Raw genomic sequence first — 14,167 nt, 5'->3', positions numbered from 1 at the left:
CCTGAAAAAATACCTATCAAAATTGTTTATCATCTTATTATAATTATACTAATATGCCTGTAAACTTACAGATAGAAAGTGTGAGAACTAGAGTTTTCAGGTATAGAAAGCAAGAGATCTAAAGTTTACAGATAGAAAGTATAGGAGAACTAGAGTTTACAGATAAGAAGTAGGAGAACTGCATGAGTTTACAGATAGAAAGTAGGAGAACTATAAAGTTTGCAGATAGAAAGTAGGAGAATTGGAGTTTATACAGATAAAAAGTAGAATAGAACTAGATTTTACAGATAAAAGGTAGGAGAACTAAAGTTTACAGATAGAAAGTATAAGAACTGGAGGTCACAGATAGAAAGTAGAAGAACTGGAGTTTACAGATAGAAAATAGGAAAACTGGGTATTACAGATAGAGAGTATGAGAGCTGGAGTTTACAGATAGAAAGTAGGAGTTCTGGAGTTTACAAATAGAAAGCTGAAAACTGCAGTTTAAAGATAGAAAGTAGAAGAACTAGAGTTTGCAAGTAAAAAGTAGGAGAACTGGAGTTTACAGATAGAAAGTAGGATATAACTAGAGTTTACAAATAGAAAGTAGGAGAACTAAAGTTTACAGATAGAAAGTAGAAGAACTGGAGTTTACAGATATAAAGTACAAGAACTATAGTTTACAGATATAGAGTAGGATAACTGGGTTTTACAGATAGAGTATAAGAACTGGTGTTTACAGATAGAAAGTAGGAAAGAGCTAGATTTTACAAATAGAAAGTATGAGGACTGTAGTTTACAGATAGAAAGTGGGAGAACTGGAGTTTACAGACAGAAAGTAGGAGGACTAGAGTTTACAGATAGAAAGTGACAGAACTAGGAAAGAGCTAGATTTTACAAATAGAAAGTATGAGGACTGTAGTTTACAGATAGAAAGTGGGAGAACTGGAGTTTACAGACAGAAAGTAGGAGGACTAGAGTTTACAGATAGAAAGTGACAGAACTGGAGTTTACGGACAGAAAGTAGGAGCTGACTGGAGTTTACAGATAGAAAGTGACAGAACTGTAGTTTACAGACAGAAAGTAGGATAGAACTATATTTTACAGATAGAAAGTAGGAGAACTGGGAGTCTATAACAGACAGAAAGTAGGACAGCACTAGATTTTACAGATAGGAAGTAGGAGAACTAGAGTTTACAGAAAAGAAAGTGGGAGAACTGGAGTTTGTAAACTTGTATTTTTGAACAAATAAGAAGTAGGAATTTACTGCTTTTTTTAAAATTCTAAGCGCGCAATTCTGCCCCCCCCCCCCCCTCCCGTGATGTCCCGCAGATAATGGTTCAATCCGCCCCTGATGGAGGGGGAGCTTGGGGGTTATTGCATATTGCCCCCTCTTAATCACATTGACTTAACATTTAGTAATTGTCAGGGTCAGGGTCGGTCTATTTACTCCATAAGTCAATGAGCCTGCGATGTTGGGCCGGCGGTCGCGGCCGTCGAGGTTGTAAATTCATCAATTACAAAAATACAAACAAAAAAATAACGATTTTACACCTTGATTCCTAAAAAAATCATACCTACGCCCTAAAGTCTTAGAATCAGAATCCCGGAGTTGTTGTGAGTTGTGACTTGTGTTGCCGAGTTTAAAGAATATTTTTTTTCTATGGCCCCAGGCCTATAATGGCAGGGCAGTACGGCGTATATGCTGTCTCATCCTTTCTTCTATCTATCTATCTGCAGAAAGAGAGAGACTGACTTCTGCACCGGGCATGATTAAATTATATAAATGTTGCAAGGCCCCATGGATTTCTTTACAAGTACTAATCTCACTTTAAATCCACCCAAATGACAAGTAGTTGGACTGAAAAACGATTAAATTTAACCATGCTTATGTGCGTGCAGGTTGTAAAATTGATCTTTCGGTTTCATCCGTTTGCGTATTTAAAGATTTCAAACAAGGTTGCGCTTTGACGGTTGGATCAGATGTTCTTGCGACGCAAATCTAAGAGCTTCGCTCTTATTGGTCTAATTGTGCGTTTAAATAAATATATGGGGATGAGGCGTAGCTTGCCCGAGGGGGGGATAGATAAAACTCCTAAGAATGACGAAATTAGTATTTATTTAGCATTATTTAGGGTTATGTTAGGTTAAGAAATTGTCTGGGCCGAACGCTGCAGCTAGGACAGGCTAGGGGGCCGAGCGCTGCGGCCACGGGTTAGGTTAAGTTAAGATACTTCCCGTCAGACCCATGTACCGCGCATTCTTAGGAGTTTTATCTATCCCCTCCTCGGGCAAGCTACGCCTCATGCCATATAGATGGGATGTACAGGGTGTCCCACGAAACATGGCATTTAATAAACAGTTATTTTTAGTTAAACAAATCTTTTGCAATTGATTATATTTTACTTTGAAATCAATTTTAATAGAACATGACTCCCATATAATATATTTATTGCTCTTTGGTATCAAACAACTGAGCAAATATAATGGAAAAAGACATACTAAACTATTCACCAACTGTCATGTTTCGTGGGACACCCTGTATGCTCACTTACTTACTTCTTAGCTCTTGTATTGTCGAATATGTGGTTTATTCAAATACTGAATCAAATAATAATAATAATAATAATAATAATAATGTTATAGATTTACAGGTTAAATATTAACAATAGATATGTACAAAAATTAAAGGTCATGAGAAACAGTTTTATAATTATATATTACATAGATATTTACAATTATACTAAAGTAATTTTCTAGCTATTTCTACAGTTTTGGTAAGGAAATGGGGTTGGAAACCGATGTAAACCAGAATTCTTGCCAAGTTTTGCAACAATTTGTTATTTGTTCTAATCGAAAATGATTTCTGGACCATATTAGAAAAACAATTTGGCAGACTTTCATGACAAAATAAATGCATAAATATTTTACAGTTGAATTAAACAAGATCCCTAAACTTGAGAATATAAGTTTCTTGGATATATAGGTTCTGTATGTTTATTGTGTGTAATATTTATTTCTTCTAATATTTCTGATACACCTTTTCTGGCCTTTAATAATTCGATTCAATTTATATTTCCCTACACTGATAAAGGCTGTGACCGAGGAGCCCGAGCGGGGGGGATGCACGGCCCACCCCCCAGCCGCAGAAACTCTTAATTGTACGCTGTTGATCCCGATTCCCTGTGTCTTATTCTCGATCATGAAACAGGAAGGAAAGGAAGACTAGGCAGCAGAAAACAATTGGCATGGACTGATGAGCTCTACCAGAAAAAGAAAGATGAACCCCTTGGGATTTCGTTCTCTCTTAACCCCATGGATTGTCAATGATATATTATATGATAAAATAGCGGATTTGCAAAGTTGCAAAAATTTGTGCTCACCAAAATTTCATTTCGTAATTTATATCTTACCAACAAATAATCTTGAGGTAAAAATAGTTATTAGTAATATTTTAAAGTAAAGTGTCAGAAATTTGGTCCACCAAAAAAATTGGATATTTTTTGCAAGAATTAGTTTTCTGATTTTTAGACCCATTAATGTACTTTATTCAAGTATTTGATGGCAATTAAAGTTTGAAGTACACTTTAGCAATACGTAGTACATAATACATCTATGTATGTTATAAGGTACAATTAGCAAGACGAGAAAATTATTATTAAAGTTTTCATTTTCTTGTTTAAAAGGCTGATTTTACTTTTTTTAACAAAACTTTCCCGATTGGCAACATCAACAAAAATTGACCCGGAAATTTACGTGTGCCCCTTGCGACACATGTTCTTCCTCCCTCACTGCATCCTGCATACCGTTCATGGTGGATGTATTATGATTATTTTGTTTTATTTTCAATGTTTTCAGTTAATACATTTAGGATTTTCTCCATAATTATCACAGGTAGTGATGAAATGTACGTAAACATAGCTAAACTTCAAAACATAAATACGATGGTTTACAAAATCATAAAAACAAACATAATAAAGCAACAATACATGAGTACATTGTTATTCATATCAACTCAACATTACTGTGATTTAACAGGTTTAAATATTTAATTCAATAAAGCCTGCTGAGGAAATAATGAAGTTCTAAAGAGAAAAATATTAATTAATGATTTTAGAGATTAGGGTTTTATTGAGAGTAAACCATTATCTGAAGAAAGTTCTGGCATATTTTTCTATTATTTTCGAACTTTTGTATGTTTTATTAGAAAAACTTATTTTTAGATTGATGATATTTTCTTTTTTAAATTAAACTGAAACAATTATTTTATTTCTTTTTAAAACTGCTTGATGATACCTTGAGTTGTATGGGATCATTTGAAATAAATTTGAAATAAAAATGTCCGAATGGCCTCAAAAAATAAAACAGATGATATAGTATATTCAATTTTCAAAGTTTATTCTTTTATACAGATACAGCACTCTCTACACAGCCGTTGTTTTCATGTAACTCGTTCCTGAAATTTTAAAATAAATAATAAAATCTGTCATTTTATTTCAGATGTCAAAAACGTTGCTTTAGCACTGTTTAATATCCTGCGTATTCCCTTCTAACCCTTCAGTAAGCACATTTCGTATTAAAAATAATTATCGTAAACATTACATATTTAAACCCTAGTAATAATCATTGTTAATCGTACTTATTTACAGGATCGAAATAAAGACTTTTCTGATATTATCGTCTATGGATTAGAGGAGAACTCGTGGGAAGCCTATGAACAATTGCCAACCTGAGAACTTTAGTTGCTCGGGGACCGTTTCTTGGGAAATAAATATTCCTCCTTTTTCCTTGAAGCCTGCCTTGTTCTTATTATCACGTTTCGAGACCCCCCCCCCTTTGAACACAACAAATGTAGAAATCCACAAGTACTAAGATGTAAAAGTAACTTAAAGATTAAAATTGCGTTGTTTGCAATCTCTTAAACAAAGAATCCAACCTCTTTTAGATATAGTTAAGAAAAAGGTATCAACCAGAGTTAATGCGTTTGAATGTTTTCTGTAAAGGAATTAGACCCTTAACACAAACTCTAAGTTTCTTATCCTTAAATCTTTCAATCTGATGTCGTAAAAGTTAGATATTTCAAACTACGATTTCTGCCTGAAAAATTAATAAAGTCTTTTTCACTATGATTTTCTAATCCTCATATCTCTGAACCCATTGTCAAACACCTTAAATATTTTGAATTATGATTTATAAATTCTGTTAGATCAAGTAATATATCATAGATTTACATCACCAGATTGCAGAGATATAGAGATTAAAGATTGGGATTTCTGACAAAGAATCAATTCCTCGGTCAAAGATTTAAATATCAAAGATCAACGCATTAACTAAACACCTTTAGGTTGAGAGCTATTCGGATAAGAAAACTAGAGTTTGAGGCAAACGTTAAGTTCCTTAGTCATTTCAAAAGTATTCTTTCTTTTACAAAACGTGTAGTAAAGTGAAATTTCTGAAGTCGTCCTTTTAATCTCCCACTGCAGTAGTCCTTTTAATCTCCCACTGCAGTAGTCCTTTTAATCTCCCACTGCAGTAGTCCTTTTAATCTCCCACTGCAGTAGTCCTTTTAATCTCCCACTGCAGTAGTCCTTTTAATCTCCCACTGCAGTAGTCCTTTTAATCTCCCACTGCAGTAGTCCTTTTAATCTCCCACTGCAGTAGTCCTTTTAATCTCCCACTGCAGTAGTCCTTTTAATCTCCCACTGCAGTAGTCCTTTTAATCTCCCACTGCAGCCGAACAAATGTTCATTACACATTTGCTTATGTTTTTTTGTTGTTAGGTGTGTAAAGAAAGGCTTCTATAATTGCAGAAATTTGGTAAAGGAATTTAGTCTTTGCCATAAATTCGAATTGTCTAATTGATATATCTTTGCAACCTAGTGGTGTAAACCTATTATACTTTAAACTTAATCTATTTGATGTCACAGAATACTATTTCGTTTATTTCATGACCTGACTGTTATTAATCTGCCAATTGTCAAACTTCTGAATTTTATTAATATAAGTTTCGCAAACTTGAAAAGCTAGACAATTAGATACTGAGTTAAACAATTTCCATCCATTAAAACTCCCTGACTGACTCTAGCTCATCAGGATTTAGTATTAAGAATTGATATTTTATGAAAGTTTTTTAAGAAGAGAAAACTTACATGGAATTATTTTGGGAAATTTCGCTTCTTTTGTCTTCCTTGTTTTGATTCATTCTATTTGCGAAGGATACAATTGGTATTATGAGCAGAAGAACACCTGAGCCACCTAAAAAAATATTCATTAAAACCTCAGCCATAAAAGATTGCATTCTTAAAAGTTCATTATACATGTTATTTTCGGTGCCGTGACAAACTCCTGAAAGACAAACTCCTGAAAGACAAACTCCTGAAAGACAAACTCCGGAAAGACAAACTCCTGAAAGACAAACTCCTGACGAGACAAACTCCTGACGAGACAAACTCCTGAAAGACAAACTCCTGAAATTATGAAATTTTTCTCTGAATGAAATTTGATAAAATTCATAAACTTTAGAAGAAAAATCCGCAAATATTCTAGAAAAAATTCTCAATCTTTAGTAATTTGAATATGCTTCTAGCAGCAAAGTATTACAATGATCAGAATAACCAGCAAATTTATTATTATTTATTTTTTATTATTTAGGGTTAGGTTAGGTTGAGACACTTTCTGGGCCGAGCGCTGCGGCTAGGACAGGCTAGTGGGCCGAGCGCTGCGGNTTAATCAACAAAAAAATGTAAATCACTATACTTCAAGAGCTTATTAAATGTTAAGAATATGTAATTCTAATTAAATAACTTACCTAATAACGGTCATTTGTGTAGTATTGTTATGCTTGAAGATTTAGACTGGTTCATTCTAGAAACAATTCAAGACGATTATAACTACTACAGAGTACGTTCCTTGCTAACACTACAATGGTCGAGAAGATGACCTTTCCGATCGGGATAAAAGAATCTTTTTCTTACGTGAGACATGTATAGTGGCCAAACTATTGTCCTCCAAGGATGTCATTGGCCCTTGTTCATACAAAGAACGATGCTCAGTGTTGATCAAATATACTGTTACTGTGGAACCAATAAAAATGAAGGAAAGGTCAAAGAAAGACGACTGAATTATGATCAAAATAGTTCTTCATGAAACACAACAATTTTGCAGTGTACAAACCCCTATTTCACTTAAGCTTTACTTGTAAAACTATTTCCTTTGTAACAAAATCAATAAACATATAATAATCTCTGCAGTTTTATGGCTCCAAATGTAAATAAATAGTTCACCTCAGATGTTACCAACGGCATTGAATTTTTGATGAAGTTTAGAAGTTAAGATGAATTCTTTTGCATGAAAGATTCTTTTTAATCTGAAAAAAATCTTCATTGGAAAAATGTTTAAGAAAAAACAATATAGAGCTTTTTGGCAACTGTCCTAATGTTTTCACAAAGCAATGTGACTTTGTAAAGGAATATATATATATATATGTATGTATATATAGATTAAAAAACCTAGACAAAAATAATTGAATTATCTATCACTTGACGTGCTATAAATCTATTTCAATAAAAAATTGCACTTTAGATTCTTTTATTCTTTTGCAGATAATATTAATTTTAAGTTATATAGATAACTTTGAGTACTTTTATTGACAAAAAAATATATCTATTTAAGAACATTTAAGTTTAAGAAAAAGTACCTGGTTCACTCACTAGATCAGGTAATACAGGGTTTAATATATCAGGACAAGAGGAAGAACGGAGACCTTGCCTACAAAGATAAAGTCAAACAAATATTATTTTCCAACTGAATTGTTATTTCTAAATCCAATTAGACTAGAAATCCAAGAAAACAGAAAACAGATATATTTTTTTTATACAAAGCAACATTATTAAAGAAAAGTATTAAAATTTTACGTGATTCGGTTCTTGCATGTAAGTGATTGTCGTCTCATCCTCAAATTCTTCAAACAATGGGTTTTCAGGAACCTGAGATCAAGATTATGATTATAAAAGTGTTCAATTAAATTTACGAGGCTTACTTTTGTCTGTTTGTGAGAACTTCCAACTCTTTATTACTTTCATCCGCCAACTCATCTCTTGGTTTCGCCACTCCTTGGGGAAAAGTGGAAATTTCCTCGTCCCCGTCAAACTCTAATCTTTGCTTTACTGGTCTAGTTATCCTGGATTCATCTTTCTGTATAAATTGTAAAGTTGTAAAAATTTAATTTTGATAGATCAAATTATTAGATATCTTTTCTTATTAAATGTTTTCATGATTTACTTTCAGTAATGAAGATACTTTTCGGACGAGCTTCACGCTTGTACTCTCCTCTTTTTTGTTTAGTCTAAAAGAATAAACAATAAATCAATTTCTCTTGATTCTTTATTACAAATTCAATTCTTCTTTATCATTAAAAAGCTAGTTTTTGTATTTTTGAATATTTTGCTAAAAAAAGATATAAATAAAATATTTTTAACATACCGATCATGATCGTTCTTTTTATCCACAAAACCGTTTTCAGATCGCAAACCGTATTCGCTATAAAAAGATAAATAAGATATTATTGTCATAACTCATAAAAAAGTCTTTAATTTCCTAATTTTAAATATCTTAAAAAATTCGAGTCTTTGCAACAAACTCTGATTTTTTAAATCCATTATCTTTTCAACCCAACGTGGTAGACCTCAGATATTTCAAACTATGAATTATATTAGATCAAATAATCTAATTTTTAAATATAAAAGGTTTACACCATCAGGTTGCAAATATATAAGGATTAGAAAATTTGAGTTTGCGGCAAAAAGACTCAACTCCTTTATGCTAAAAATGTGAAATAATTTTATACATTGAAACTCAAAAGATGAGACTTCAGAGATGATTGCAAAGAAAAAAGTTCTCTAAGTCTTATTATTTTATTTTATGACTTTGTAAACTTTTACCATTTTTACAATCTATACAGTGATATTCAAAATAACCCGGAATAATGTAAATATATTGATGGCTTCAAAGTCGTCTTTGACCTTAGAAATAGTGCGAGACATTCAACATTGGTAACCTAATTTTAGCAATATTTTTTATAAAACAATAATTACAGAATAGCCCTAGTTCTGCCATTTGCAAAATCTGCCATTTTTGAGCTTTCATAATAACCTTCATTCAGAATAAAATATTTTCATGGTTTTATTTAATAAATTGAAATTTAAACAACATTTATAATATCTCTGGTATTTTTAGGATTAGTTAGGGCTATTTTGTGATTACTTTTGTCATTAAAAATATAGCTAAATTCAATTTACCTGTAATAAATGCCGCAATCTAATTCTATGATCAATGACGGCTTTGAGGTCATTAATCAATTTATATTATTCCGGGTTATTTAGAATATCACTGTAACTTGTACTTGCCTGATGCTGGTTGCTATTAGGGAGTCTGGAAAATTTTGTTGAATAAAAGTATATGTTTCCTTGTTTCTAGCCAGCATACTTAGAACATCTGGCGGTAGACCTGCAGCATTCTTGACATAGGTTGGAAGATCTATCAGACTACTTGCAATCCTTGGTTCATCCTCTTCATTATAAAGAAATCCACTTAAATCTTCCCCGTCCTCCAAAGCAGATCTGTGTAGAAATAGAAAGGTTATAATGACAATGATGTAAAGAAGAAAAAACAAGTGATTTTTTGATGGACCTTAAATCTCCAATTTCTGGCATCTCTGATATTGACCTAAAACTTTTTCTTCTACCCTTCATCTCTTTGGTCCAAGGCAATTCCCTGAAAATAAGAAATTAAAAAGTTACTTTAAGCTTTAAAGTTTTTCTGTTAAGAAGTGCTTACCTAAAAAGCATTCCACAAAAACACATATTAAGGAAAATTCCTGCAAGTATGATGCAAGCACCCCTCCATCCACTATACTCATCCATTAAATACTGAGTCAAAGGAGCAAACAAGAAGGTTCCTATGTTAAGATTTTTAAATCACTACTACACCACTTCCTTTCTATTGAAAAATAATCTATTTATGATAAATTTTACAAAATTCTCCTACCTACACCAGATCCACAAACAGAAATACCAGTCGCAAAACTTCGTCGTCGGTCAAAGTAATATGCAACAATAATTATCGCTGCTACATAACAGAGACTAAGTCCAAATCCTTAAATATAAAATAATATGATAATGAAATTATTGGACCAGTTTCAAAACATTTCCAATTTCAATTGATTTCAGTTTGATTATTCTTTTAAGGTTGTTAACATGCAACATTTAGATTTTTATCAAACATGTTAGATGACACTTCTTTTCATACACAAATTACTTAAATTATTACCTGCAATAACTCCAAAGAAAAGATACAGAAGGACAATATGATGAGAAAAGGCAGCCAAAAGAAACCCAATACAAGCTAGAATAGCTCCAACTATAGTCACTTTTCTACACCCATACCTGCGCAATTTGTTAGGACATTTTATAGATGAATATTTTCATCATAAAGATCATAATTATAGATTAAACATTTCATTGGCACATTATTGATAGGAAAGGAGTTGAGTTTTTTGCCACAAAGTCTGATTTTCTAATCTCTATATCTTTGTAACCCAATGTCGTAGACCTTAGATATTTCAAACTATTGATACTTATAGATAAAATAATCTTAGTTTGAAATATCGAAGGTTTTCATCAAAAGATTACAAATCAGAAGATTTTAGTTTGTGGCAAAAACTCAGTTCCTTTCATAGGAAACGAAGTGTTTTTTTTTTTGCCTAATGTACAGCTTACTTATAACACAGGCAATATGATCAGAAATTTTTGCAGATACAAGGAAGTTTCTATTTATATATACATGATACATTAATCAATTTTGTACACTTTACAGGGTAACCCACAACGGATGAGACTTCAGAGAAGATTGTGCGGAATATGTATAGTTTTCTTGTCTAGGGTTCCTTGTAGGCCAAAACTGGTTTATTTCTGTGCTATAATCATTTTTTAAAACATCAACATACTCAATTGAAGGCAGAAACCAAAAATCAAGCGTCAAATAGTAATATTTTTTAAGTTTTGGATCGTCTTTTACAGTCTCGTCATTTGTGTGTATGTATATATGTATGTATATATATATATACATACATGTAGTACCTATCTGTAAGCCAAGTAGCGAGAGGTCCAGTTAGTAAAGGGACGGCATGAAATATTGCAACAACACCTGCTGTTTCAGCCTAAATACATGGTATTATTTGTTGGGCCTGGTTCGTAGTTGAACATAAAGCTATCTTATACTGCGTCAAAATAAAAGTGATACAAAAAAATAAAATTTTCTAATAAAGATGTTTAACAAAGTTTTGAAAGATTCGTTTTATTTAATTAACTTTTTTAATGGTTCGAGTTTTTTTGCGCAATTAATTGTTTTTGCGGATTTTATTTTTCATGAAAAGTATTTTCGGGACATTTCGCATCGTTTTCGAATCTTTTTCGTTTTATTAATTTTCGCGAAAAATGCGCAATTTCGCGAAAAAGTTTGCTAAATACGAACACAAATTTAGCATTTTTTCAAGAAAGTTTTCGTTCGCTGGAAACCCTAAGTACGACGCATTTGCTGCATGTAGTTAATATACTAAAATTTTAAACCTTTTACTATAACAAAGTGATTGAAATAGATTTGTTTCGGGCGTCAGGACAAAACTTGGGAGTAAACATTTTCGCGCGGACGAGACAAATTCCAGACAGAAAAAAATTCTGGAGCAGACAAAATAGTAAAATATCTAAATGTTACTCTCTTTATTGGCAAAATAGGTAAACAATCCCTTTAAACACAAAGGAATACATTACCCATTGCTGAAAAAACCATTGTTTTTCAGATCGGGGGGGGGGGGGGGGGTTTATAACATTTTTTTAAATTTGATATTATGGAGTTTGTATTTCAGAATTTTTATTTTCAGGAGTTTGTCTCGTCAGGAGTTTGTCTTTCAGGAGTTTGTCTTTTCAGGAGTTTGTCTTTCCGGAGTTTGTCTTTCCGGAGTTTGTCTTTCAGGAGTTTGTCTTTCAGGAGTTTGTCACGGCGCCGTTATTTTCATATAAATTGTTCCTGAAATATAAAAATTAAGCTCTAAAGTTGTCTAATGTCTATACAAGAGAAAAATTTCATAAATATTTAACCTCTTAACATTTGAAAAAAATTACCGATAAAAAGTCCAGCCATTCCAAAGGTTAAAAACCATTCTTTGGTGTAATCGTACAACCAGCCGGCAAATGGTGGTCCGATTAGATTAGCAACTCCCTAAAACATTTTAAAAGGATTATGACCATAGATAAAGATAGATTGCGCATAAGACGAAATTTTTCATCTTGAAAGATGTAAATGTACAGAGATGTTTTAAAGATATTCCTATTATCTAGATTAACTAGGTCGGTTGTGAACATTGGCTGTTCTTATGTCATTGAGTACTTGTGGTGTACATGAGTTCTGTAGAGAGAAATTTAATTTAGCTTAGTCCTTCTCAACCCCTTCTTTAGTTCTCGTCAATATGATATATTGCTCAGTGAAATATTGTTGTTCAAATAGTTCCATTCCCGGAGTTATTTTACACTCTATTAAAACACCAAACCACCCCGCTTATCATTGAAGTACACTTTGACCCCTAGAAGTATGAGTTCGCGGACTGTACAATTCTTTGTGATTTTGCGTACATAAGCTATCTATGTTTATTTATTTATCTATGATTATAACAGTCTATGTTGTGAACAATTTAGAATTATAACATTTACCTGAGATGCTAAGAGGAATCCATATGCTGAGCTAAACCTCTCAATACTTACTAAATCTACCAAGATCGGTGAGGTTAGTGAGTAGTTTGCTGATATACAGAACCCGTATACTCCAGACAATCCTACACATAAATAAATAAAAAAAATACTTTATTTAGATTTAATTCTTTAAAGATCTTCTGCCAAGTATTCAAGTTGGAAAAATAACATTTTTTAGAAAACATCAACTCACAAAAAAGTTTTCGTTTAAATCTCCAAATAGTCTTCATTTTTTTCATTGTTAAAAATGAGGCAGTGCAAGCGTTTTTAAAAATTATAGATCATGAGCTGAGGTCGATTTTCCAATTTCATCAAACAAATCATGAAATAAAATAGCATATCTAAAGTTGGGTCTCAAACCTTTGAATACTGTTTTTTGGTATTTCTGAAAATATATTGCTAACTGTAAATCGTTGAAAACTAATAGTTTGCTATGCAGGCAATGGCTTTCCAAACGTAGGATTGTAAATCGAAATTCAGATTATGCAGGAGACTAACTAACTTCTATTTTTAGAGTGATAAAAAATAAGTTGCGGATTGTACGTATATTTACGATTTCTTTTTTGGCATATAATTGTATTATTAATACCTATGGATTGATAAATGTAATATTTATACCTAGAAGAATTGATAAATGTAATATTTATACCTAGAAGGATTGATAAATGTAATATGTATACCTAGAAGGATCGGGTAAGATTCTACCAATGGCATCAATGCTGTGGAGACAGCGCATAATATCATGCATATTGCGTAGAGGACGTGTGAAGATACCCATGTTTGATCTCCAATCCAACCAATGATAACTTCTCCGATTGTATTCAAGATTCCTTAATCATTTGGTATGCAAGCTATTTTTTAAATATAAAATTATGTATTACCAATGATGGAAATTATATGCGTGGAATGTTGTGATGTAACTCCAAGCCTTGTTTCAGCGAACACAATTGTATATACATACGGAACATCATACCTAAACATGCCAGAAACATTAAATTTTCTTTTTTTAATGGGTGGAAGGATAATATGATTAATTTGCTGGCAATTTTCCAATATATCATTTGGCTTACCAGAAATACAGAATGCTATTCGATAAGCAGAAGAGCAGAAAAGGGAATGACAAGTACAAGTACAACAGTTGATATCCTAAATAAATTATAAAATTTCAATTCTTTCACTGCTGCGACTCTTAGCACAGTAAATTTGCAAGTAAGCAAGTAATAAAGTTTGGGTAAGCAATTTAGTTTTTTTGTCAGAGAGTGAAGAAGTAAATTAATAACAATAGTCAATAAATATAAAATACTAAAAGAAGTGCCCGGCGTTGCCCGTGAAATTTTTAAAAATCAATTTAAAAAAAGATTTTTTTTAGTACTTTTAATAAACAGTTA

The 14,167-nt window shown here is 32.2% G+C and overlaps 1 protein-coding gene across 1 annotated transcript in view; it reads right to left on the bottom strand.

Annotated features, from left to right (window-relative positions):
• Positions 1 to 7,661: 7,661 nt before the first annotated feature.
• The window catches only part of LOC111696950 (uncharacterized), a 10,927-nt gene continuing 4,421 nt past the window's right edge, over positions 7,662 to 14,167 (bottom strand). The window contains exons 10-20 of the mRNA XM_023466768.1: positions 11,115 to 11,194; positions 10,306 to 10,421; positions 10,024 to 10,131; positions 9,814 to 9,934; positions 9,667 to 9,750; positions 9,384 to 9,596; positions 8,461 to 8,517; positions 8,260 to 8,323; positions 8,018 to 8,172; positions 7,893 to 7,964; positions 7,662 to 7,746 (exon numbers count right to left, since the gene is read on the bottom strand). Coding sequence (XP_023322536.1) covers positions 7,662 to 7,746; positions 7,893 to 7,964; positions 8,018 to 8,172; positions 8,260 to 8,323; positions 8,461 to 8,517; positions 9,384 to 9,596; positions 9,667 to 9,750; positions 9,814 to 9,934; positions 10,024 to 10,131; positions 10,306 to 10,421; positions 11,115 to 11,194 — 1,155 coding nt within the window. The remainder of the gene's footprint in view (positions 7,747 to 7,892; positions 7,965 to 8,017; positions 8,173 to 8,259; positions 8,324 to 8,460; positions 8,518 to 9,383; positions 9,597 to 9,666; positions 9,751 to 9,813; positions 9,935 to 10,023; positions 10,132 to 10,305; positions 10,422 to 11,114; positions 11,195 to 14,167) is intronic.

This window comes from Eurytemora carolleeae, unplaced genomic scaffold (assembly GCF_000591075.1).
Source record: "Eurytemora carolleeae unplaced genomic scaffold, Eaff_2.0 scaffold244, whole genome shotgun sequence".
NCBI classification, from domain to species: Eukaryota; Metazoa; Arthropoda; class Copepoda; order Calanoida; family Temoridae; genus Eurytemora; species Eurytemora carolleeae.
Note: the sequence above shows the minus strand (reverse complement) of the source record. Positions and strands in the feature narration are given on the sequence as shown.